The sequence below is a fragment of the Loxodonta africana genome, chromosome 20 (genome assembly GCF_030014295.1).
Source record: "Loxodonta africana isolate mLoxAfr1 chromosome 20, mLoxAfr1.hap2, whole genome shotgun sequence".
NCBI classification, from domain to species: Eukaryota; Metazoa; Chordata; class Mammalia; order Proboscidea; family Elephantidae; genus Loxodonta; species Loxodonta africana.
In genome coordinates this window covers 67,437,050-67,462,162 of record NC_087361.1, presented here as the reverse complement: position 1 = coordinate 67,462,162, position 25,113 = coordinate 67,437,050, and the positions used below count along the sequence as shown (strand labels likewise).

The window sequence follows — 25,113 nt, the reverse complement described above, 5'->3', positions numbered from 1 at the left end:
TTGTTTTTTTTAAAAATTGTGATTTAGGTAAAAGTTTACAGAGCAAATTAGTTTCTCATTAAACAGTTAATACACAAATTGTTTTGTGACATTGGTTGCCAACCCCGCGATGTTGACACAAATTTTAAAGGTCGTGAAACAATCATAGTTTTCCCTATTGGTGTTTGGGATTTTATTGCATGGCCAAAGTATGGAAGAACACACACACGCGCGTGTGCACGCACATGCACGCACACGCATACAAACACTTCTTTTGCTTCTTAAAAACGTTTTACAAAAATGGCATTTTTTTTAGTGGGGCATCAGACTATGTATATCAATCTACAGCTTGCGTTTTATATAATAATATCTTTTTTGGGAACACTTTTGATATCATTTTATATAGATCCACCTCATTCTTTTTGATAATGCGTGTATCCTATGGCATGGATATCCCATAAGCTATTTTACCAGTTTTCTATTAATGGATAATTAGTTTATCTCTATTTTTTTTTTTTTTAAGAGCTGGAGTTTAAACTTGGGACCGTTGAATTCCAGAGCCCTTGCTTTTAACCACAGTGCTTCTAACTTCACTTCCTTTTTCTTAGAAGCAGCTTTTAACAACAACAAAAACCCAAAACAACAACAATAATAATAGCTAGAGTTTATTGGGCTAGGCACAATTCTAAGTGCTTTGCATTATTATTATTTACTAAACAACAACCCTGTGAGGAATAGGTTTATTAGTGTCCCTGTATTACAGATAAGGAAATTGGAGGTATAGAAAGCTTAAGAAACTTGCTCAGGTCCCACAGGTAGCTCGTGGAGAAACTGAGACTCACCCCAGGCAGCCTGGCTTCAGAGTCTTTGCTCTCACTCATCGTGTTACATAGATCAGACTTGAGAAAAGTGTCTTTCATCCTGTGCTGTTGCAGATGCTTTTTTGAACCCTAACGTATGACTTTTTGTTTTTCCTAGCAAGTCTTGTTAGTTTTGGCCCATATTTTCACCTGCTACAATCTTTAAGAACCTATTACCTGGTACACTGACTATTCTTCCCACTTCTTTTGTTACTTGCAAGATGAACGAGTTTGCTGTCTACCATGTCTTTAACCAGCTTGTTAGTAAAATATTAGACAAGGCCAAGGATAGCGTTGCTTGGCTTGTCACTGGAGGTGTTCTCTAGGTTTAGTCAATGAGCAAATATTTATTGAGTACCGCCTGAATGCTATGTACTGGGCTTAGGGTTTGGAATGAAGAGATGAATAAGACATGGTTTCAGCCCAGAGGCACATAGTCTACAGCGGGAAGAGAAACAGTCTTGTGAATAACACCACTGAATGCTCCAGCCAGTTTAACAATCTGGTGGGAACAGAGAAGAGCGAGGAACTCACTCTGCCTGGAAGTGGTCAGAGAGGCTGCAGAGAGGAGGTGCCATTTGCGTAGACTTTTGAAGAATGAAGAGACAGGGAGTCTTGCAAAGGCATGGCAGATTGGAGAGCAGTGAGTTTCAGTGTAACTTAAGCCCAGGGAATGTGTTGGGAGATGAGGGTAGAGATGATGTGGGCGGATGCTGGGAACGGCCAAGATAAGGCATTTGGATTTTAGCCTCATAGCCAATGGAGATGTTTAAGAAGGAAAATGTCCTGCTTAGATATGCTTTTCAGGAGTTGACTGAGGATATTTTGGAACAGATCAAGTCTGCCACCTAGAAGCCTGTTAGAAAGCACACGAGAAGGTGGTGGGGTGGGGGCGACAGAACCAAGGAAGTGGCAGCAAGACTGGAAAAGGGAGGATGGATTTGGGAGATCTTTCCAAAGACAAAATTGGATTGGTTCTGTTGGTGAGGGGGGAGAGAGGCAGAGGGTGATGACCACAAGATTAATATCTGAGAGCCTGGCTAGACGGGTAACACCGTTGCCATTTACTGGGAGCAGGGAGCAGGTTAGAGGGGCAGTGAGTTCATTTTGGTACATGTTGAGCAGCCTGTCCTAGATCCATTAAATAACACTTTATTATTGGTCATTTATAACAACTATAAATATTATCTAAACGCTTTGTCATTTCATCCCTTCTTTCTTTGCCATTCCAAAGGCCTGGCAGGAGACTCTGTCTGTGTACCTTGTGGAAGTCAAGGCCCCTTACGTCTGGATTCCTTTGATCCGTAATTTAGTAATCCTGCTAAAAAAGGAAATGGGGCTGGTTTGGCACGGCTCCTCAGTGAACCCAGGTTGGTTGCGACAGTCCAATTTGTGATCTGTTCTAGAGCTTTGCCAGAGGCAGATGTTAGGTTAAGCACTCCATCCTACTTATCCCTTTTCCCTTTAAACAAACACAGAAGCAAAATGCCAGACCAGTTCCTTATATCCTTCTTATTCTTCATGCCTTATTAACAGTTTTTTTTTTAATTAATTTTTATTAAGCTTCAAGTGAACATTTACCATTCCAATCAGTCTGTCACATGTAGGTTTACATACATCTTACTCCCTTCTCCCACTTGCTCTCCCCCTATTGAGTCAGCCCTTTCAGTCTCTCATTTCATGCCAATTTTGCCATCTTCCCTCTCTCTCTATCTTCCCATCCCCCCTCCAGTCAAGAGTTGCCAACACACTCTCCAGTGTCCACCTAATTTAATTGGCTCACTCTTCATCAGCATCTCTCTCCCCCCAGCTGACCAGTCCTTTTCATGCCTGATGAGTTCTCTTCGGGGATGGTTCCTGTCCTGTGCCATCAGAAGTTCTGGGGAGCATTGTCTCATGGGATTCCTCTAGTCGCTTTCATATCATTAGGTATGGTCTTTTTATGAGAATTTGGGGTCTGTATCCCACTGGCCTCCTGGTCCCTCAGGAGTTGTCTGTTGTGCTCCCTAGCAGGGCAGACATCCATTGTGGCCGGGCACCAACTAGTTCTTCTGGTCTCAGGATAATGTAGGTCTCTGGTTCATGTGGCCCTTTCTGTCTCTTGGGTTCTTAGTTGTCGTGTGGCCTTGGTGTTCTTCCTTTGACGTTGCTCCAGGTGGGTTGAGACCAATTGATGTATCTTAGATGGCCACTTGTTGGCATTTAGGACCCCAGGCGCCACAATTCAGAGTGGGATGCAGAATGTTTTCATGATAGAATTATTTTGCCCGTTGACTTAGAAGTCCCCTCAAACCATGTTCCCCAGATCCCAGCCCCTGCTCCGCTGACCTTTGAAGCTTTCATTTTATCCCGGAAACCTCTTTGCTTTTAGTCCAGTCCAATTGAGCTGACCTTCCTTGTATTGTGTGTTGTCTTTCCCTTCACCCAAAGCAGTTCTTATCTACTGATTGATCAATAAAGAGCCCTCTCCCTCCCTCCCTCCCTCCCCGCTTTGTAACCACAAAACTTATTAACAGTTTTGTTTACATACCTGTTTCCTTTACTAAACTGCTGTTGTTAGGTGCCGTGGAGTCGGTTCTGACCCATAGCGAACCTATGTACGACAGAATGAAACACTGCCTGATCCTGCACCATTCTTATAATTGTTATGTTTGAGTCCGGTGTTGCAGCCACTGTGTCAGTCCATCTCGTTGAGGGTCTTCCTCATTTTTTTCTGCCTTATTAAGCATGATGTCCTTCTCCAGGAACTGGTCCCTCCTGATAACATGTCCAAAGTATGTGAGATGAAGTCTCGTCATCCTCGCTTCCAAAGAGCGCTCTGGCTATACTTCTTCCAAGACAGATTTGTTTGTTCTTCTGGTGGTCTGTGGTATATTCAGTATTCTTCACCAACACCATAGCTCAAAGGGTCAATTCTTATTTAGTATTCCTTATTCATTGTCCAGCTTTCACATGCATATGAGGTGATTGAAAATAGCGTGGTTTACTACTAAACTGTAAACACTTTGAATTCCCAAGTACTTAGTGTCATGCCGGGGAGCATAGTGGGCTCTGAGGGATTGCAGGCCTGCCAAAAAGTGGACATTTCCCTGTCTCCTCTTCCCCAGGGCTCCTGAATGATGAACAACAGTGGTTCTGAAATCACACCTGCAGTTTCTTTTTTAAAAAATGTTTTGTGTTTTAGGTGAAAGTTTGCACGCAGGTTAGACTGCCATTCAATAATTCATACAGAGATTGTTCCGTGACATTGGTTGTAATCCCCGCGGTATGTCAGCATTCTCACCATTTCCACCCCGCCTGCCCCATTTCCATCCACCCAGCTTCTCTGCCCCTCCTTGTCTTCTCATCTTTGCTTTTGGGTAAACGTTGACTGTTCTAAGGAGCACATTCCTTATGGGCGTTATTGTTTATCTTGTATGACAATCTATTATTTGGCTGAAAGGTGACCTCTAGGAGTGGCTTCAGTTCCAGGTTAAAAGGGTATCTTAGGGTGATAGTCTCGGGGGCTTCTCTAGTCTCTTATGAGTCCAGTAAGTCTGCTCTTTGTGAGTTTGAGTTTTGTTTTACATTTTTTTTCCCCATTCTAACCAGGACCTTCTTTGTGTCCCTGTTCAGGATGGTCAGTAGTGGTAGCCGGGCACCATCTAGTTCTTCTGCACACCTGCCTTTTCTTTCTCCATCCTGGGATGTGATTCTTCTAAGATTGGGAACTTTTAACTCTGTCATCGTTGTTGGGTGATTATAAGTTGGTTCTTGGCGTAGCTGGAATTTGAGGTTTCCCCTAAGTGTGTGTCCATGAATGTGTGTGTAAATGTTTAGCTTGTTCTCATCTGAAGAGTATTCTCCTTGACAGAGAAGATGGAACATACTGGGGAATGAACATTTCCTTACTTCCTATCATTTTTCTGTATTGGAGCCTTTGTCCCTTTTCGGGGACTCTTTCTTCCCTGATTGGTCTTATAACTTTGGATATTGCTTTAAAAATCTCTGCTGGTAGTTCTTGCGTTTTTACAAGCTCGACTTATTCCACACCACTCTTTGGATCTATCTCGGATTATGGGTGGTTGCTCATGTCTGTGGACATACCCGTTAATACCTGAGCTCACTGACATCCATGGCTGTCTCCTGGCTTCTTCTCCAGGGCGTTGCTGTGCTTGCCATGATCAGAATCCACTTGTTAGAGACCCATGTCGTATCTTTCAGAATGCATTTCCTTCCGGGATCTCTGCATCGGACTGCTTTTTTTGTGAACATATAAACACTGGTTTTCTTGAAGTTTAGGCTAAACAATTGCTTTTGTCCCAATTTTTTTCTTCTTCCCTCATTTGGACTCCAAAATGACACGGTTATTTCCTCCCAATGTGGTGGTCTTACTATTGTTTTTGCTGAATAGCGTTTGTTCTTTAAACATAATTTACTAGCTTTTCCTTCCTAGTTATTAGGGTAACAGTTCCCCTTCGTGCATCTTCAGCTGTGTTAGAGGTGAAACCTTCAGTAAAGTGAGACAAGTCTCTATCAGCTGCTCTGCTCTTAGCAGAAAAAGACTCATATCTTTCTCACAGATGTCCTTAGCTCAGTGTTAGGTTACTTGAGCTCCATCTTGCATCTGAGCCATTTTTGCCAACCATGTAGGAAAGGGTTGTTCGTATCTTCTACCTGACCATCTATTCTCTCATATGTTACCAAAATCATGTAACTTCTAGCTCTTTTTTCTTTTCTCCTCACCCAGCTGTTCTCCAGCCTTAGGTGTGTGGGATTCTGTACAGGTGTGTGTGTGTGTGTGTGTGTGTGTGTGTGTTGTCGTCGTCTCAATTTGTAGGACCGTTCTCTTCTACTTTCTCTCTCAACTCCTTTCCTTCACCTGTCGATAAGGCATAAATGCCATGAAGCTCGTTCCACTCAGCTGGTATGATGCAGATGAGGTTGCGTTTGTCACTTTAGGTTAAAACTTCAGATGTGCTTTGCCAGTTCCACAGGGCAGACCGATGGAGACCGCTTAGGCCAGAAGCAGTGCTCCTGACCTTCCATCTTCCTTTTCCTTGGTAACTGTGGATTTTTTAAGGTCATATCCAAATGTCACATAGAACATGGCCTTTTTCTTCCTGCTACTCATGTTTTTGCTGAAAGCCAGCCTAGAGAGGCGTGTTTCCCTCCTACTACCGTCCACCTCGTCTCCAAGGGAGAGCTGCCTGGGGCCCAGTTGTAAGCCCTGGCCTGGGAAAGCTGTTCAGGCACAGTTTGCACCTTTAATCTGTGTGTGTGTGTTGTGACTGGTCTGTACTAGGCCTTGGGTTTGGCCAAAGGATAGAGATAAATGGGGCCGGCCAGTCAACGGGGCAGGTCAGGGAGACATTTAGGAAAAATCAGACCGTAAACAGTAAACTAGGCAGGGTTTATTTGTCAAAGTCTCCTTTGTAGTGAAAAAAGGGACTGGTGGTTAGAGGCTGACTGGGCCTGAATCTTGGCTTTACTACTTACTGGCTCTGTGGCCTTGGGACAAGGTGCTTAACTTTATTGGGCCTTGATTTTCACACCTGCACAGTGAAATCAGGAATTGATTCTACTTCACAGGGTTGTTAAGAAAAAAAAATTGTTAGGAAGCTTAAATGTAGTAATGTTATATGTATAGAATGCAGCTGGCAAAGTCCCACTTTCTCTTTCAAAGTCATAATCATCTGCTCGAAGAAACAGAAGTATCTGCATCCCACAGTCTTTCAGTTTCCTACCCAAGACTTCAGAGCGGCTGACGGCTCTGCTTCGGTGTGGTGCTAACTGCCGTGTAAGTCAGAAGTGGCCACTGCACTGGCTTAGGGCCTCACTGCTCGTTAGCGTATTCTGGTTCCATCCTGCAAGGAGATGCCAGGCCCTCCATCTGTGTGACTCTGATACTCAGAGGGAGTTACCATCAGGCCTTTATTCCTCCTGAGGCTAAAATGAGACGCTCACCTCTTTTGCAGAAGGGTTGGCTGGCATTTGGGATACAGATAAGTGCTACTCTGTGACACGTGGGTCCCCGCGAGTTGAAAATGATGCTTGAATTGAGTATCTTTGCAGATGAGGGTTGGCCTCATTTTTTGACAAGACTGCACAGAGTTCCGTCATATAGATTTGCTGTCACAGCCTGACCAGCTCCTTATTGGTAGACATTTAGGTTGTCACCAGTGTTCTTGCCATTAAAATGTTTCATGAAGGTACTTGTAGATTTCTTAGCTGGGCGGTTTACGGGGTCCGAAGTTTGAACTTTGACGATATTGATGGATCTGGCTACATTTCTCCAAAAACGTACAGTTTATCTCCCTGCCAAGTGTTCGAGAGAATGCATTTCCCTCCATATCTTTGTATAAACCCAGGAGTTTTTTTTTTTTTTTTTCTGGTTAAACATTAAACTATTAAAATATTTTATAGAAGTGTTACTGTTTTCATAAACATTTCTCTGTTAATGAGTTACATGGAGCATCTTTCCTTTGTTCGGCTATTTTATTTTTCTTTGAACTGCCTGTTCTTATCCTTTGCCATTTTTATAGTGAGTTGCTACAGTTGATTTGCCAGAATTATTGATGTGTTAATTAGCCTTTTATCCATCATGTATTGAAAATATTTTTAAAAATTTTGTCATTTGCATTTTGGCTTTTAAGCCTCTTGTGTTGGACCTCGGTCCTTTGTGCCTGCCCCGTGAGGGTCCTGACCAGGGAGGGAGGGGCCTGCGGGAAGGTCACCCTCAGTGAGGTGGGCTGTCTTCTGGGCAGTGTGGCTTGCTTGTTTAAGGCTTTTGGTATTGGAAGTCCCCACTCTCAGTGTTAGCTTTATTTTGTGTCACCACCCGCCCCGGCTTGGGTTTCAGAGGTCATATGTATCAAAGTCAGCAGGAACTCCTGGTATCAGTCAACATCAAGCTGATGTTGCCTCGTGGCGACCCCCTTCTGCGTCAGGGCAGAACTGCTCTGTAGGAGTTTCATGGCTGTGACCTGGAAGTAGATTGCCAAGTCTTTCTTCTGAGGCAGCTCTGGGTGGACTTGAACCTCTAACTCTCTGCTAGCAGTTGAGTGCATTAACTATTTGCGCCATCCAGGGACTCCTACTAACAGAGCATCTCTTTTATCTCTGACCGAAATGTTCGGGAACGTGTGGGTCAAAATGAAGCAGCATTTTCTGTGGCCCTTTCATTTTATCTATGTCGTAAGGCTTTTGCAATTGGCTAGATTTATGTTTAGGTCAGGTTTCTGGGGGAGAACCGCCAGTCACTCTGCTTCAAGCTTTGCAGAGGACCTAGGAGGGGAAATCTTTCTCCTCTCAGAGAAAATCAGTATCTTACTATTTTGACTCATCTGTTTGGTGTCTCGTGTATTTCTGAGCTGTGGTGGGCCCTGGAGGTGATGGAAGCAGAAGTGGGATGTGCCTCTCTGGGCGCTCAGCAACTTCCTGCACTTCTTAAGTGAGGTTCTCCTTACCACCATTGCTGTGTTTTTTTTAAACCGACTGATAATAAATTTATTAAAATAGTTCATTTAAGCACCTGCGGTGGTGACTTCAACCTCCGATCTGCTTGGTGATCTCGGAAGGCCTGTGCGGGTTGATGACTGTGCAAGTTCCCTGGAAACATCCCAGGTCTCAGAACCTCCATCACAAGGAGTTTTCCTCGTAGTGATTCTCAGGTCTTGACAGGCTTCCTGACTGGCCCCTTCGCTTTGAGGTTCTTCTCTCTAATCGAGTCAGCACACACCCTCTCCAGGATTTTACGTTGTGACTGGTTAGAGTAATTCTGATCCGGTGAATGGCCACCCCTGGTTCCACGGGTGTCTTTCGGTATCCTTAAAAGCCATGGCTATGGAGTGGCTTTGTGACCCAGTTGTTCCTTATTGAGAGTGGTGAGTCAGGAGCAGGAGCGGGCAGGCGAAGCAGCCCTGTAGCAGTGACCACGGTGTCTTCCTCAAAGAGCACCGTTGCTGTTTTTGCAGCATGAATCATAATGTGTAATTAGAAACATTTGTTTAATCTGGTTGTTGTGTACCTCCTGCACAGGGTGGGGGTGTGGGCCTTATTTGTCCTGTTCTATTTTTTTTTTTTATGTTATATTCCCAGCACCCTCCGAAGCCATGTGTACCACATGCTGGGCTCTCCAAGTATCTCTGCTGAGTGATGGCATGCTGTGATGATGAGACCAGGTGCTGCAAGTGCCGACAACAGCATGTGTCCTCTTCCCCAACCCCTGTCTAGCTCCAGATCCAGGGATGAGGGCTCTAGAAGGAACAGGCAGAGATAAGATGTAAAGACCATGTGGAGTCCTGGGTGGTGCAAATGGTTAACACGCTTGGCTGCTAACAGAAAGGCTACAGGTTTGCGTCCACCCAGCGGTGCCTCGGAAGAAGGTCCTGGTGATTTACTTCTGAAAAGTCAGCCATTGAAAGCCCTGTGGAGCACAGTTCTGCTCTGACACACGTGGGGTTGCTGTGAGTTGGAATTGACGTGATAGCAGCTGGTACTGGAAATACTGTGTGTCCCCCTGCCTGGTGACCCCCTCACTCCTCCCTTCGGCCAGCGTGGGGCTGTGGGGGCCAGTTCCCCAGCCTTCCGGCTGGAAGGAGAAGTCCACTTCTCAGTTGGGGAGGGCCATTCCTGGAAGCTGGGTCAGGGCCAAGTGGAGCCGGAGTAGGACAGGGAAGGCTGGAACACGCGGCACATTCTCCGTTTCTCCTGCCCCTTCTTAGGGAGAGGGCTGTGGGCATATGTCCCCCAGGGGAGCAGCCTGTGCCACTGGGCACCAACTGTTTTCTTACTCAAGTCTCCAGACTCAAGAGGGCAGCTCCTGGTCCGTGGACGTGGGGTGGGTGAACTGCCTGGCAGAGCTTCTGCTGGAAGCCGTGGGTGCTGCTCCCTGGCCCTAGGGCCTGGGGCGTGGCTGGCTGGCCACTGACTTAAATTTGGAAATTTGGGCTAAAAGTAACGTTTGCTAATTGTAAACTACCCAGAAAATTAAGTCACCTGTGTTTCTGCCTTTCAGAGATAATCACTGTTAACAATTAACTGAATATGTATGCCCTTCCTGTTTTATGTGTATATATGTTTGTGTGAATATATATATATACACACACATGTAAATAACTGGTTTCATACTGTGCATAAACTTTTATAATTTGCTTTTTCACTTGCTATCAGGTATTTTCTGATAAATAAATTTAAAACAATTACAGATTGGGATTTGTGCCGCAAAGGAAATAAATAGGGTGGTGTCGGTGATGGTGGCTGAGAACCTAATGGACACTTACCAACCCATTAAATGTCCTTCTAAAGCATCGTTTCAGTTATTATAGAGAAGCTCAGTATTAGTATTATTATTTTTAAAGCAATCTCTCTTGCTTGTTGCTGGGCATTAAATTTGTTAGCTCTTTCTTGTTCAGGCAAATAACCATGCTTGAAGTTACATCTGTGTGATCAGTGCCTTAGGGTAAAATTCTAGAAGTGGAATTTTAAGATGAAAGAGTTCGCACTTTTGGACATACAAATATCGATCGTTACTGCCATGGGCAGTATTGGGCAGCTCTTACATCCTTTGTCTTACTGTGGGGTGTGGAAAAGGGGGTTGGGGGGTTCAAATTCCAGTCCTGCCATTGACAGCTGGCTGAAACAGCTTGAAGGAATCCCTTAACTTCTCAGAGCCTGAATGTTCACATTTCCAAAATAAGATGCTTCCTTGAGTGTGAGGGCTCAGTGCATACCCATTCAGAGTCCCTTGTGCCCCTTGAGCGCGGTGCTCCCTGCAGAGAGGAGCTCCCTTCTCCTGCTCCTCTGGGCCTGCCGGCTGCTCCCTGTGAACCCTGGGCTGAGGCAGTTGCTGGCACTCCTTCCCAAGTCCTCCTCCCTTCTCCCACAAGGCACCCAGGCCAGCCCCCTCCACATGGTCCTGAAGGGCATCTGCCCAGGGAGAGGAGTGAGCGGCCCTGGCCACAGGGTTGGTGCATGCGTGGCCTGGCTGCCTCCTGGGAGCACAGAGTGGGCTGTGTTTAACAACCAGTCCCGCACAGTGGCAACACACTGGATGCCTGAATCAGACTTTTGCATCACTCTTGGCACCAGGTCAGCCTCTGGAGGAATGGCTTGCTTCTCTCATTGCATGCACACCCTTCCTCCCCAGCTGTTCAGTTTAGGTGGGAGGAAGGGAGAGCCCAAGACTGGGATACCAAAACCTGCCTCCCTCAGTATCCTGGGTCCCCCCTCTGCCAAGTACCTAGAGCTGTTAATAGCACCCTAAAGGAAATGGGCTTGATCAGGATCCCAGCTGCCCAGCCCAGTGGGACTCTAACACACGGGGAGGGCACACGTGGAATAATGATAATAGCAGATACCAGTGCAGGGCTTACTGTATGCCAAGTACCATTCCTAGCAATTTACATACTGTACATGTATTAACTCATTTAATACAGCAATCCCACGAGGTAGATATTGTTAAATTATCTTATTTAACAGGTGAGGAAACTGAGGCACAGAGGTTAAAAAGCTCCCAAAGTTCACACAGCTAGTAAGTGGCAGAGTCTGTGAAGGGGTGATCCTTGGGGTCTGAGGCTTGTTCCTTCTCAGTCTTGCCCTCGTATCTGCTTTGCTGGTGAGCAGTGCCGCAGGCCCAGGGCTTCCGATTTCTTTCCTTCTCTGTCCTGAGTAGGCTTGGGATGCTGATTGTATCCTTAAGTCTTTTCATGTGGCCCCATGATAGATTAAGCTCTTATGGGGGTTAATGTGGGGGAGCATGAACAACCAAAATTAGGTGTCCCATCTCTCTTTGCTCCAGGTTCTGGCAAAGAGAAAGTATCACGGGGCAGTATTTAGTGGGCGCTGCCATATCTTCTTCACTGCCACGGGCGTCCTAGAGATTCTTCCCGGGCAATGGGCTCTGGCCAGGCGCTTGCCTATTGCAGTCCAGCACAGGCAACAGTTAACCTTGCCTACAGTGCAAGAAATGAGGCAGTGGTGGTTCACTGGTAGAATTCTTGGCTTCCATGCAGAAGACCCAGGTTCAGTTCCTGGCCAGCTACCACCCTCTGTCAGTGGATGCTTGCGTGTTGCTGTGATGTTCAGCAGGTTTCAGCGGAGCTTCCAGACTAAGACAGAATAGAAGGAAAGGCCTGGTGATCTGCTTCCAGAAAATCTGCCAGTGAAAACAGTGTGGATCACGGTGGAACATTGTCTGATCTGCAGCTGGTCATGGGGATGGCCCAGGACCGGTCAACGTTTTGTTGTTGTGCGTGGGGTCACCATGAACCGGGGATGACTTGACAGCATCTAACAACAACAGCACAAGAGAATTTCAGCCACAAGCTGCATGGGCCTGAGTCAAGTCAAAGTATTGATTCCAGGCTGAGCAAGGGTTTAAAATATTAACAACCCCTCCCTGCATTCTTTGAGGCCTGTGGCTTTTTAGTCAGAAGACCCTTCCTTTGGACTCTGAGCCCTTTGGCCTCCATTGCCCTTGTCTATCCTCAGAGGGGTGAGAGCCTTTCCTGTTTGTCTGGTGAACCTGCCGCCCAGCCATCTGCCCATACCTTCCTTCCATTGGCACCTGGCAGCACCCTAGGACCCTCTTTTCTCTCTGCCTCTTCTCCAGCTTTGGCTCAGGCCATCTCCCTTGCTGTTCTTGACTTAGCCCTGCGCTCCAGATTACCACATTCTTGATTTCATGTCTCCAGGCTTTCTGGGATCCACAGTTGTGGAAAAAGCCTCTTCGGCTCTTCGCGGCTCTGCCCTTGTGACGTCGTCAGCCAGCCTGCTGACCAATTTGAAGATCCTGCTTTCGATGCTTGGGTTGGTTTTCACATCCATTCAGGGATTTCTCACAGACGTTAGCCTTTGATGTCAGTTACCAGTCTTTGTGGGAAATTCTTATTATGCTTCTTCAAGAATTTGAAGATACTACGCTTCCCAGTAAGTACAGAGAACATAGTCCCGGTTTGCGATGCCCCCTCACGCGCTGCCACTTTTTGGAGCAGGGACCACTGAGACCCAGTCTTTGGATACTTCGGGAAAAGAAGCACAGAGCGAGGTGTGTTGGCTCAGAGTTCTTTGCCCTAATACAGGAAAAAGTTTAAAACAAAAAATGAATCATCAGGTGAGGGAGGAGGTGGAGCCAGATCTTGCCCTTTAGGAGCTCACTTTAGTTGGGGTGATAAGGCACAAATACACAAAAAGGTAACTTTTTAAAGTGAAAGTATCCTACATAAAGTTTTGGAAGCACCCTTAAGGATATCATTTCAGTTTTACAGATGAGGAAGTCATTTTCAGAAAAGTAGACACAAGCTAGGAAGTGCAGAACTGGGATTCAGATTGTGCGTGATTACAAAGCCTAGGTGGTTGTACCATGATAACTGGCCTTCTCTAACAGGTGAAGGATTCTTAATCTGGAGGTGGCCTGTGACCGCACGCTTTCTGACCCCACGTTCTCTTTTGCCTAATGCCACAGTCTACTGTGTCCCAAGGTGAAAAGAGCAGACGTGCAGGGAAGGCTGTGAGCCTGGGAGCGCTGAGGGCGTTTGGGCCTTGGTGCAGTCTCACTTAGCACAGCTCTGGAGCTGACTTCCCAGAGGTGCCTCGCAGTTTCGCCAGCGTGGTCACGGTGCCTTGTACTGGCCACACAACGGCTCCAGCCTCTGCTCGGAGTGGTGACCAAGAGGGGCCCTGTGCTGTTGCAGTGAGGCTGCTTGTATAAGTGAGGAGTGCCTTTCTGATAACAGGCACCTTTAGAGGTGAGCATTCAGTGGCTCCATGAAGGAGGGGCCTGGCAGGTATCATTACGCCTAAAGGTAATGACCTTGCCAAGGTGCTGCAGCCAGAAATTGACAAATTCCAGGGCGATGCTCAAGTCTTGCCTGATTGTAAATCCAATACCTAATGTTGCGTTTGAGTAAATTTGAACTCCTTGATTCTTCCATTCTGGGCCTTAGTTCCTGTGTGGCTGTAGGGGGCGATAGAGGTCTTTTCTGCTTGGCTGCTCTGGGAGTCTTTGCTCCTGAACCCTTTGGACAATCACTCTTATGGCATGTTATTATAATAAGCACTTCCTATAAAAAAAAAAATTTTTTTTTTTAATGTGTCTGCCTCCCCTGTGCCCTCACCTGCTACTCTCCCCACCCCACTAGCCTGAGCTCTTGACATTCAGTACAATGTGTGGCCCATAATAGGAGCTCAAGAAATGGTTATTGGATTGAATTATGTGCAGGTGAAATCAGCCCAGTGCCCCCGCTTGCTGCTCGTAGCGCCTGGGAAGAGAAAGCAAACTTTTTTCCTGTCCATCCAAATGAGTCAAGTTGAAGGTGGCAGAACGGAGACCTATGCAGTATCCTCAGATGGCCACTAGGTGGCAGCATGGCCTCATGCGTACGCTGCCTCCTGGATTACCCTGGCTCCCGCTTGCTTTGTAGAAGGTTATGAATTATCCCGTTGTCTGTTGCCTCAGGACATCTGTTTGGGACTTGCCTTTGCAAAGTCAGTTTGTACTTGGTGGTCTGAAGCTGATAAGTCTTGGCCTCCATGCCTTCTCTAAAAGCTAGGTGCTGTTTTTGTAGTAGAAAAGGGTTTGGCATTGGAATCTACCAGGCCTGGATCCTAACCCTGGCTTTGCCTTTACTGAGGAACTTAGTCTTGGACACATTTCTTCACTGAGCCTCAGTTTCCTCATTCTGCAAAATGGCAATTATTGTAAAATTAGAGAAGGTCTCGCATATCATAGGGGCTAAGTGGATGCTAGTTCTATTGTTGAAAATTACTGCCTTTGCCTCTGTAGTCTGGCTCCATCTGATCTTACCTATCGATGTCCCGCACTTTCCTGCAGGTCTCCTTAGCCCTCCCTCCTGCATCGTCCATGGCTCCCAACCTCACCGCATCCAGTCAGTCAGTGCTTGCAGTGCCTGGGTGCCTTCCCTCTGCCTGTCCTTTCCGACCCAGCCTGACCAACAGCCCCCCTCACCACCCCACTCCTCTAAATGTCCACACCATTTGGAGTCTGGACTTTGTGGAGCTAATCTTGACTCCCCACGGAGATGTAAGCCTGTGAGGGTTCTCGTCATAATTATTTTGGCTTCTGTGCCCTGTGCTTTAGCAGGCACCCTGTAATAAAAATAAGTTATTATTGCACACATGCCAGGCACTCTGTTCGGTGCTTTGCAGAATCATTTTATCAGTTCCTTGCAACAAATCCATGAAGTTAGACTATTATCCGCATTTTACAAAGGAGGACTGTATCAGGATTCATTTGGCTCTAAGCAATAGAAAACAACACTAAAAGCAGTTTAGCAGAAAGGTCAGCTTATTATCTCACCAAAGAAAGAGTCCTGAGGAATGCTCAGTGATGGTAGAAGGACCCAGGTCATTGTTGTCTGTCTTGGCTGCCTTCCCCAATGTGCGGATTTATCCTCTTAAGTACCAGGGTAAGTGCTCTGGTCCCAGGTGTCACGCGCAGGAGAGGTGATGAGGTTCCTTGAGCTCTGGTCCCAGGTGTCACACGTAGGAGAGGTGACGAGGTTCCTTGTGCTCTGGTCCCAGGTGTCACACGTAGGAGAGGTGACGAGGTTCCTTGTGCCCTGGTCCCAGGTGTCACACGTAGGAGAGGTGACGAGGTTCCTTGTGCCCTGGTCCCGGGTGTCACACGTAGGAGAGGTGACGAGGTTCCTTGTGCCCTGGTCCCGGGTGTCACACGTAGGAGAGGTGACGAGGTTCCTTGTGCCCTGGTCCTGGGTGTCACACGTAGGAGAGGTGATGAGGTTCCTTGAGCTCTGGTCCCAGGTGTCACACGTAGGAGAGGTGATGAGGTTCCTTGAGCTCTGGTCCCAGGTGTCACACGTAGGAGAGGTGATGAGGTTCCTTGAGCTCTGGTCCCAGGTGTCACACGTAGGAGAGGTGATGAGGTTCCTTGAGCTCTGGTCCCAGGTGTCACACGTAGGAGAGGTGATGAGGCTCCTTGTGCCCTGGTCCTAGGTGTCACATGTATAAGTGGTGCTCCCTTTAAGAGGCTCCTCAAAGGAGTCCCTGTAAAGCTTTTCTTGGCCAGTGTTGTGTCTTAGACTCATTCCCAAACCATTTACTAGCAAGGGGACGGGAGTTACCGGGTCTGGCTTGGACTAGTCAGGATGCAGCCCCTGAGAGTGGGGAGGGTGACTCAGCCCTCGCAACCCTCCCCCTTCACCCCAGCCACCTAGCCTAGTGGAGAAGAGGGGTCAGGAATGAGGCTCAGCGAGTTAAGTAACTGGCTCAGTGTTGCAAACCCAGTAAGAACTGAGATTCAGCGAACATCTGATTCCAGAGGCCATCTGTTGGCTGACTGGAGTGAATCACAGAAGTAGAAAGCACATTGCCCTGATTCTAGTATGCTGGATTTGGTCTCAGAGCTGCCTTTTCCTCGTGGTTCTGGAGCCTCTCCTTTCTCTAGGCCTCTTTCCGTTATTGTATTGGTTTTTCTGTCTGCCTTTCCTTTCCCCAATTCTCCCTTCACCCTTTACCTTGCAGTGCAGCGTTATTGTATTGGTTTTTATACCTGCCTTTTCTCAATTCTCCCTTCACCCCTAACCTTCCATTGCAGCTGCTGCCTGTCTTCTGAAATGTCCTGGGCTGGGGAATGGTTCAGCTGGACAGAACGGCCTAAAGGCTGATCCCAGCAAAGCTGGCAAGGCCCTAGGAGGGGTCAGATTGGGGTTTTGTTTAGAGTGGGTAGAGTTGCTCCAAAGGCCTTATAGAACCAGGAGAAGGGGTGGCCAGGGGCAGTGTCACAGGGGCTGGTAGAGGGCCAGCGATGATGTAGAGGCGATGGGTGTCAGTGGGATGTAGGAAGGGCATGTGGGCCAGGGGCTTGGGGCAGGCCACGTGGGCAGCAGCCAGCTGTCTGCTGCAGGGACAGCACAGTGACTGGGGAGCTGCCCGACTTGCAGATGCTCCAGGACTGCCCGAAGGCACGCAGGGAGGTGGAGCTGCACTGGCGGGCCTCTCAGTGCCCGCACATCGTCCGCATCGTGGACGTCTATGAGAATCTGTATGCGGGGAGGAAGTGCCTACTGATCGTCATGGAGTGGTGAGCAGCCCTGTGTGTTCTGTCCTGGGCCTGGCCTGCCTCCGTTCTCTGCTCAGGCGCCTCAGCCTCTGGGGACAGCCCAAGGGTGGGCCCTGAGGCTTTCTTTTGGGGGCAGGGAGCAGTGGTTGGCAGGGAGAGTGATGATGGGATGGGAGGGGGGCACTTCTCCCTACATCTCCCTGTGGCATTGTTTCAGTTTGGATGGTGGAGAACTCTTCAGCCGTATCCAGGACCGAGGAGACCAAGCGTTCACAGAAAGAGGTAGAAGGGTCCGCACGGGGCCAGGCCAGGCAGGGTGGTGGGCGTCTGAAGGGTTCTGAGTGCCCTAAAGTGCCTCCTGTCCGCAGAAGGTGCCGAGGCCTGCTGCCTGCTCGCTTGCTGCCGGGGTGTCTGCCTCAGCTGAAGCCGGGGCAGCGCCTCATGTCCTTGGTCTGGGGGTGGGTGGTGGGTGTGGAGAGCCTCAGGCTGCATGGGGACTGGTGTATTGAGCTTTCAGGCCTTGTGACCTGCTCTCCTTCTGTCTGCAGAAGCGTCGGAAATCATGAAGAGTATCGGTGAGGCCATCCGGTATTTGCATTCAGTCAACATTGCTCACCGGGATGTCAAGGTACCAGCTGCTCAGACCCCCAGGCTTAGGTGCTGTGGGGCCTTGGGGTGGGGCTGTGGTGACCCCAGGGATGGTTGCCAGACCTGTGTGGCACCTTTGCTGCTCCTGGGCAAAGCCACAAACCCAGTGGTTAAGCCTGTCTGGCCACACTCAGCCCTGTGGTTCTCCTCAGGCAGTGCCCCACAGTCTCACCCTGGTTTATGTCCCTGTAACGGCTACTGCTGAGTCTGTGTCTGTCTCTCAGATCCAAGCTCACCGTGAGTGCTCTGAAGGCAGGGACCTGGCCCCCTACAGCTGATATTCCTCGTAGTATCCAGATTACAGGGACTAGACAGATGATTGCTGAATGAATGAATGAATCATTGCCCTTTTGGTTTCTCATTGCCCTCACAGGCTCAGCAGGGTTGTTCTGTATCTGTCTCTCCTCTCTACAGCCTGAGAATCTCTTGTACACCTCCAAAAGGCCCAATGCCATCCTGAAACTCACCGATTTTGGCTTTGCCAAGGAAACCACCAGCCACAACTCTTTGACCACTCCTTGTTATACGCCGTACTATGTGGGTAAGTCCAGAGAGGCTGCAGGGCTTACTCAGACCCTCCTCTCGCAGGTTTCAGGGGGGCGTGGATCCTGGGAGAGTTGTGCCCCCTACGGTGCTGGTTATATTGTGACTGTGATCAGGGGCTGACTCGTCAGAGTCGCCCTGGGTTGAGGAAATGACAGGAAATGGTCACCCTGAGATGTGCACTTTTCCAAGAGGACAGCTGTCATTCCTGTCTGGTCCTCAGTGGGGTCTGGGACCTGGATTTGGTTCTGGAGCCTCAGCTGTCTGTCCTGCAGTATGCTTTCAAAGCATGTTTGTCAGATTAAATAGACTGGAGTCTGAGTGCATTGTGGTTTAGCCTTAAGGTTCTTGCCCTAGGGCTCCTCTCTGGAGATCTCCTGCATCCCTCCCTCCAGCCCAGAAGCTGGGTTAGGGCTGTTCCTCTTCCCACCCCCAGGTGGTGTCCCATCATGGTGGGTTGAAGGGCTGGGTTGGGAGTGTTGCCCACAGAGAATCTGGGGAAGATGGCAGCGTCCTGAGGGCCAGGCCCACCATGTTGACCTTTGGTTTGCAGCTCCAGAAGTGCTGGGCCCAGAGAAGTATGACAAGTCCTGTGACATGTGGTCCCTGGGTGTCATCATGTACATCCTGTGAGTGTGCCGGGGCTGGGGCAGGCTGTGCCTCTCCAGGAGAGGAAGAGGCCTTGTCAGCGTCCCCTTCTGGGTGGGGGCATCCCTGGGAATCCCCTGCACGCCCCCTTTTCTCAATGCTTAGTGGATGCTGATACCCAAGTGGCGAGTATGAACTAGCAGGAAAGTGTGTGCTTTGGATCACTGGAGCGTTAGACTCCTGAGCCCTCCCCTTGACTTTGTATATTGTGACTGAATCAGTGAACCCCTACTTCTTGGTGACTTTTACAAGAAGAGGAGCTTGTTTCCCACCCTGTTCCTGGTGCAGCTCCCTTAAATGACACCAACTGTGCCCTTCTCTTCCTGTCTCCTCTCGGCTCAGGCTGTGTGGGTACCCCCCTTTCTATTCCAACCACGGCCTTGCCATCTCTCCGGGCATGAAGAGTCGCATCCGAATGGGCCAGTATGAATTCCCCAACCCAGAATGGTCAGAAGTATCAGAGGAAGGTAGGAGGCAGAGCCCGTGTGTGTGTGTGCACGCGCGCAAGCGTGTGTGTGTGCGTGTGTGCATGCATGCACATGTGTACATGTGGACAGCCATCCCACGTGGCTGGTAAAGCTATGGGTCTGTACCCGTGTCTACATCTGGAGGGTGCCTATACCTGTCCTGCCTGTGTGAAGGGCCTGAGCCAGGGCTGGGGCCTGGGGCCTTGTAGGGCTTACCAAATGGCATAGCTATAAGAGACCTTAGGGCCAGTTCCTTGGACAGTCTACTTCATGCAGCCCTCCTGCCCCCACATTGAACCTGGCTTCCCCTGAAAACTGCGGGAAGAAGCAGGGCAGGGAGAGTGGCCCCTGGGCTGAGTTCTGTCCCTGTGCCCCACCTCACCCCATAGTGAAGATGCTCATCCGGAACCTGCTGAAGACAGAGCCCACTCAGAGGATGACCATCATGGAGTTTATGAACCACCCCTGGATCATGGTAGGTCTGGCAGGCTGGACAGACCTGGGTTTAAGGGGGCTGGCCCTCAGTGGAGGGCTCAGCCAGGGCTCTGTATGCTCCAGGCTTTCACTCGGTTCCCTTTTCTCTCCCCCAGCAATCAACGAAGGTCCCTCAAACCCCACTGCACACCAGCCGGGTCCTGAAGGAGGACAAGGAGCGGTGGGAAGATGTCAAGGTGAGGGGCCCCTGGCTGACAGGGAGTACCTGGTGCTGGCGGAGAGGAGCTTGGTTCTGCAGTCTCTCACCCCTGGGGCCCTGGGAGTACCTGATGCTGGCTGGTGGTGCTGGCAGGGAGGAGCTTGGTTCTGCAGTCTCTCACCCCTGGGGCCCCTGGGGGTACCTAGTGCTGGCTAGTGGTGCTGGTGGGGAGGAGCTTGGTTCTGCAGTCTCTCACCCCTGGGGCCCCTGGGGGTACCTAGTGCTGGCTAGTGGTGCTGGTGGGGAGGAGCTTGGTTCTGCAGTCTCTCACACCTGGGGCCCCTGGGGGTACCTGGTGCTGGCTGGTGGTGCTGGCGGGGAGGAGCTTGGTTCTGCAGTCTCTCACCCCTGGGGCCCCTGGGGGTACCTGGTGCTGGCTGGTGGTGCTGGCGGGGAGGAGCTTGGTTTTGCAGTCTCTCACCCCTGGGACCCCTGGGGGTACCTGGTGCTGGCTGGTGGTGCTGGTGGGGAGGAGCTTGGTTCTGCAGTCTCTCACACCTGGAACCCCTGGAAGTGCCTGGTGCTGGCTGGTGGTGCTGGCAGGGAGGAGCTTGGTTCTATAGCCTCTCGCCCCTGGGGCCCCTGGGAGTACTTGGTGCTGGCCGGTGGTGCTGGCGGGGAGGAGCTTGGTTCTGCAGCCTCTAGTCCCTGGGATGCTGGGAGTACCTGGTGCTGGCTGGTGGTGCTAGCAGGGAGGAGCTTGGTTTTGCAGCCTCTAGTCCCTGGGACATCTTTATTACAATGAGAGTAGACGTGGAGCCACTCCCCTGACCAGGCTGTGGGTAGAGGTTCTGCATCTGGTCTAACTGCTGTGGCTACTTCCTGCAGGCTCTGTACTCCCTGGGGTCTCTAGGAGGGACTGTAGGGGTCATTTGGCACAATCTCCTGATTTTGAATATGAGGAAACTGAGGCCCACAGAGGGGGAGTGACTTATTCAAGGTCACACAGCTAGTGATGGGCTGAGACAGACCAGAACTAGGTCTCCTGACTCCTAGTCCAGTGCTCTTTCTGCCTCACCTCGTGGCTGTCTCCTGCTGAGTCTTGGCAACGGCTCTTGGGAGCACTGTGGCAATGCGATGGCCAGCCTGTGGTTGGCCCTGCTCGGGGGTGAGGCCGCTGTCAGCAGCATGGACCCACTAACTGGCCTTTATTCTCTTTCTGCTCCCAGTCTGTTGCCTGCACTCTGTCCTTGTTGTGTCTCTTGTTTCTCACGTCTTTCTTCTGGTCTCTCCTTGACCTTTGCTTTTCTTTTTGTCTCCTTCCCGGTGCACCTGCCCCCACCCAGGAGGAGATGACCAGTGCCTTGGCCACAATGCGTGTTGACTACGAGCAAATCAAGATAAAGAAGATTGAAGACGCGTCCAACCCTCTGCTACTGAAGAGGCGGAAGAAAGCACGGGCCCTGGAGGCTGCGGCTCTCGCCCACTGAGCCCCTGCCCCGCTGGAGGAAAAGCAATAACTTTCTACATGAATATATTTTTTAAAAGAAGAGACACACAACTGTTCATTTATGCCTCCCTTCTTTCGCTGCACGGAGCCCAGAATCTTGTTGGCGGCTGAATTCTGACCTTTTGGCCGATGGTCACCTGCCATGGTTCTGGCCAACCCCGGAGACCATAGGCCGGGAGGGTGAGGAGTGGAGGGAGCAGGATGCTCCTGAACCTGTGCTCATTTTGTGGTTTTATCAGTAATTTGACTTAGAATTTTTATGGAACTTCTTTTATTGTCCTTTCCTCCACTCCTCTTCCTTTCCCCAAGACCCTGTCCCTGGATACTGCAAGGGTTTGGGGTTTGTTGAAGGGTGTTTGTGGAAACCGTTAGAGGGCGTGGCTCTGGTTGTCCCAGCCGCCCTCCCCATTTCCCCACTACAGCCTGAGGGCCCCGCTGGCCTGGCTGAGGTGTCTGGGAGCTGACGGCCCTGGAGGGCTGGGGCTGGGATGCCGCCCACCTCTACCCGAGGCTCTCAGATGTCGCCAGTGTGCCAGGCGGGTAGGAGAGTGTGTGTATGTGTGTGTGCACATGTGGCTGGATCCGTGCCTGGGACCGTGTGTTTGAGGGGCCAGGGGCAGGCAGGGCTGCAGAAGGGGCCCTGCTTTGGCTCAAGAACCTTCCCCCTCCGTGGGCCTGCTCTGACCATGCTGGACCCACAGAAGTGCCTGGGAAGCTTCTTTAGTTTTGGGGCCAGGCCCTCCAAGTGTGGCCTGTGCCTCTTAGCTGGGTTCCAGGGGTGGAGAGAAGTGATCAAGCACTGGCACAGCACTTGGGAAGACTGGACCCCGGGACCCCTTCCGCCCCATTCCGTGATGGTCCTGGGTCTCTGAGGCACTGATTACTGGATAACCTCTGCTCTCTTTCCTGCCGTGATAAGCCCATTGCTGATTCTTCTTACATTTTTAGCCATTTCTCAGTGGGCTGCCTCTCAGCTCACTGGGGTGAGCCAGGACAATTTATGGTGACAAAATTTTTACGTTTATGTCTCTTCTGGGCTTGGGGGCCTGGACCAGCTGTGCCTTGTGGGCAAAGGCAGATCACGTTTGTGGTTCCCCTTAAATTTCCATTGTGTGGCTTCATGGTTTGGGGGGAGTCTTATCACCAAAGATGTCCTGACTCTGCCCCCTTTCCTAGGAGCTACTTCACCCTCTCTCACACAAAAACGACTCTGTGCCATGTGTCCAGGTCAGTGAGGAGGGTGGCCTGGGGGGTGCTCCCCAGCGTTAATAGGAGCAGCCTGCAGAGAGGCCCCCTGTGCCAGCATCCCCACTCCCTCTGGGGGGAGGGATGGCAGTAATCCCCCAGCTTTCATCTCCCCCAGGGGCAGGGTGGTGGGGGCACCCAGGGTTCCCTCGGCACAGGGGTGCTCAGTGCCAGCAGCGCCTTCCTGTCCTCTGATGGTATGTCTAGCACTCAGACTGTTGTAAACTGTCGTTGTTTTGTATGATCGGAACTGTCTTTACTAAACAGATTTAATAGTTCAAAGTTTTTTTTTCTTTTTGTTCATGGGGCTCAGCCCCTGACCCCCAACTCTCCTCTTCCCGCACATGGAGGGTGGTTTTGGGTGATGAGGAGGGCAGAGTCCTAGGTGCCCTGGGAAGGAATGAAGAGCCCAATGGGTGATGGGAGCCTGGGACCAGGGTCCAGTGTAGGGGAGGTGGATGCTGCTTCCCTTTAGAGCAGGTCAGGGGAGGCAATGGAAAGCGGGCCAGGGCTCTGGGAGGAAGCAGGGACTTGGGAGCCCACGCTCTTGCTAAATACTGCCTCAGCCAGACTGCTTTTTGGCCTGTGATTCTTTGACCTACATAACCATAGCCAGATGCTGGCACCCTCAGTCTGGGCGGGTGGGGCGGCTGGTGTGGGGTTGTGGAGGAGGGGGTGCTGGTGATTTGGTTCAAATCAAGGGAAAGAGACCTGGGGAAGCAGGTTGGTGTAGTACCTGAAAGTTCTAGGAGGTGGAAGAAGGGGCCAGGCAGAACCCAAAATATACCTCAGAACTGGAAGTGCCCTTAGTGTCCCATTCCCTTCAGATTACAGTTGAGAAGACTGAGGCCAGGGCTGGGAAATGATGGGTTGGAGGTCACACACCAAGTTGGTTTGTGGCAGAGCCTCGGGTAGAGATAGGCGTACCGACCCCACTGCTGTCCCTCCCAGTCAGGCGAGAAATTGTGTGTCCCAGAGCATTTGACGTAGACTTTCTCCGGTGATCCTCAGGGCTGTGAGGGGAGGAGGGTAAGGCAGGGCGGTTATTCCCATTTTGTGAAGGAAGAAACAGACTCAGAGGGGGATGGCTGTGCTGGAGGCCACACAGCTAATTGGTTTGGATTAGAACTTAGGTCCAGGATCCCAAGGCCTGGGGTGGCCTCCATCCCCTCTCACCTGTCCCCTCAGTAACCAAAGGGATCATGTCTGCGCTGCTCAAGGCTCTGAGGAGCAGGCAGGATGTGCTAGTGCCATAACCTCTCACAACTTGTGAGTGAGTTGTTTGGTTGATTCCTATCTTGAAACTTAACACGTTGCGTTAGAAACCACTGCTTTTAATCAGCCAGCTTGGGGTTTGGTTTTCAGAGAAGTCCTGTTGTCTGATCACATGGAGATGCCAGAAGTGAGAAGAACCTAGGGGGGAGATAGGAGGTGGTGGCGGGGACAGTTGGGTGTTGGGACCGTGGGAAGGTGTCAGAGCTTTTGCTGCCCTAACAAATGTAGTGGCTGGAGACACATTTATTGTCTTAGAGGTTCCACAGCCCCTCCAGGCTGAAATGAAGGCGTCGGCAGGGCTAGCTCCTTCCTGCAGGCTCTTGGGAGAATCTCTTCCTTGCTTTTTCCAGTTTCTAGAGGCTGCCTGCACCCCTTCCTCCATCTTCAAATATCAAATTTCTCTGACTCTTTCCCGCTGTTACCCTGTCACATCCCTCTGACCCAGGCAGGAAGGAGTCTCCACTTTTAAGGGCTCATGTGATTAGATCAGGCCCACCTCAATAATCCAGGGTACCTTCCCCATCATGAGGTCCCTACCATGATCACTCTTGGAGGGTCCCTTTTGCCATGGGGTGTGCTCACAGGCAGGGTTTGTTTACATTTTCAGGTGGGTGGGGCAGCCACTTTCCCCAGCCTCACCAACCTCATCCTTCTGCCTTTAGTAACTGAATTTCCTTCACACTCTGAGCAGGCCCACTTGTTCACAGCTTCTGCGTTTCCTGTCTCCAACCCAGTCAAAGAAAAACCCCAAATTTACTGTTATTGTTTACCAACCCCACTTCCCCCTGGCCCCAGAGCACCAGGCAGGAGCAGGGACTCGGCCTCAGGCATGGAACCTGCCCCAGCCTGGGGAGCCCCTGTGCTCACTTGCAGGTCAGTCCCCTGGGGGGTGCAACTCTGATAGTGATGAAGGCCACCTGGCACCTGGCAAAGCATCTAGCTCCACCATCTCCTGAGTGCCTCACAATAGCCACAGAGGATAGGAACATCACCCCTGTTTCATAGAAACGGTGGAGGGAAAACCTGTCTGTATCCCTCCCTCACCCCACCCCCACATGTATTTTAGAAGGATCTCTAAACTTGGAAGGGAGTCCCTGGGTGGTGAAAATGGTTGATGTGCTTGACTGCTAACCAAAGGGTTGGAGGTTCAAGCCCATCTAGAGGTGCCTTGAAATAAAGGCTTGGGAATCTTCCAGAAAAAAGAAAAAAAAATTCAGGCATTGAAAACCCTGTGGAGCACAGTTCTGCTCTGACACACATGGGGTTGCCGTGAGTCAGAGTCG

At 50.1% G+C, this 25,113-nt stretch overlaps 1 protein-coding gene across 3 annotated transcripts in view; it reads left to right on the top strand.

The window, feature by feature from the left end:
- Window positions 1–22,837, top strand: part of MAPKAPK2 (MAPK activated protein kinase 2) — a 52,273-nt gene extending 29,436 nt beyond the window's left edge. The window contains exons 1-10 of one of the 3 annotated variants that reach the window (XM_064273282.1): window positions 12,518–12,867; window positions 16,742–16,881; window positions 17,078–17,142; window positions 17,409–17,488; window positions 17,923–18,049; window positions 18,605–18,680; window positions 19,042–19,166; window positions 19,556–19,641; window positions 19,757–19,837; window positions 21,147–22,837. In XM_064273282.1, coding sequence (XP_064129352.1) covers window positions 12,781–12,867; window positions 16,742–16,881; window positions 17,078–17,142; window positions 17,409–17,488; window positions 17,923–18,049; window positions 18,605–18,680; window positions 19,042–19,166; window positions 19,556–19,641; window positions 19,757–19,837; window positions 21,147–21,290 — 1,011 coding nt within the window. In that variant the 5' untranslated portion in view covers window positions 12,518–12,780 and the 3' untranslated portion in view covers window positions 21,291–22,837. Of the gene's footprint in view, window positions 1–12,517; window positions 12,868–16,741; window positions 16,882–17,077; window positions 17,143–17,408; window positions 17,489–17,922; window positions 18,050–18,604; window positions 18,681–19,041; window positions 19,167–19,555; window positions 19,642–19,756; window positions 19,838–21,146 lie in introns of those variants that run through there. The other 2 variants (XM_064273281.1, XM_064273283.1) reach the window with 2 other exon arrangements.
- Window positions 22,838–25,113: the final 2,276 nt, after the last annotated feature.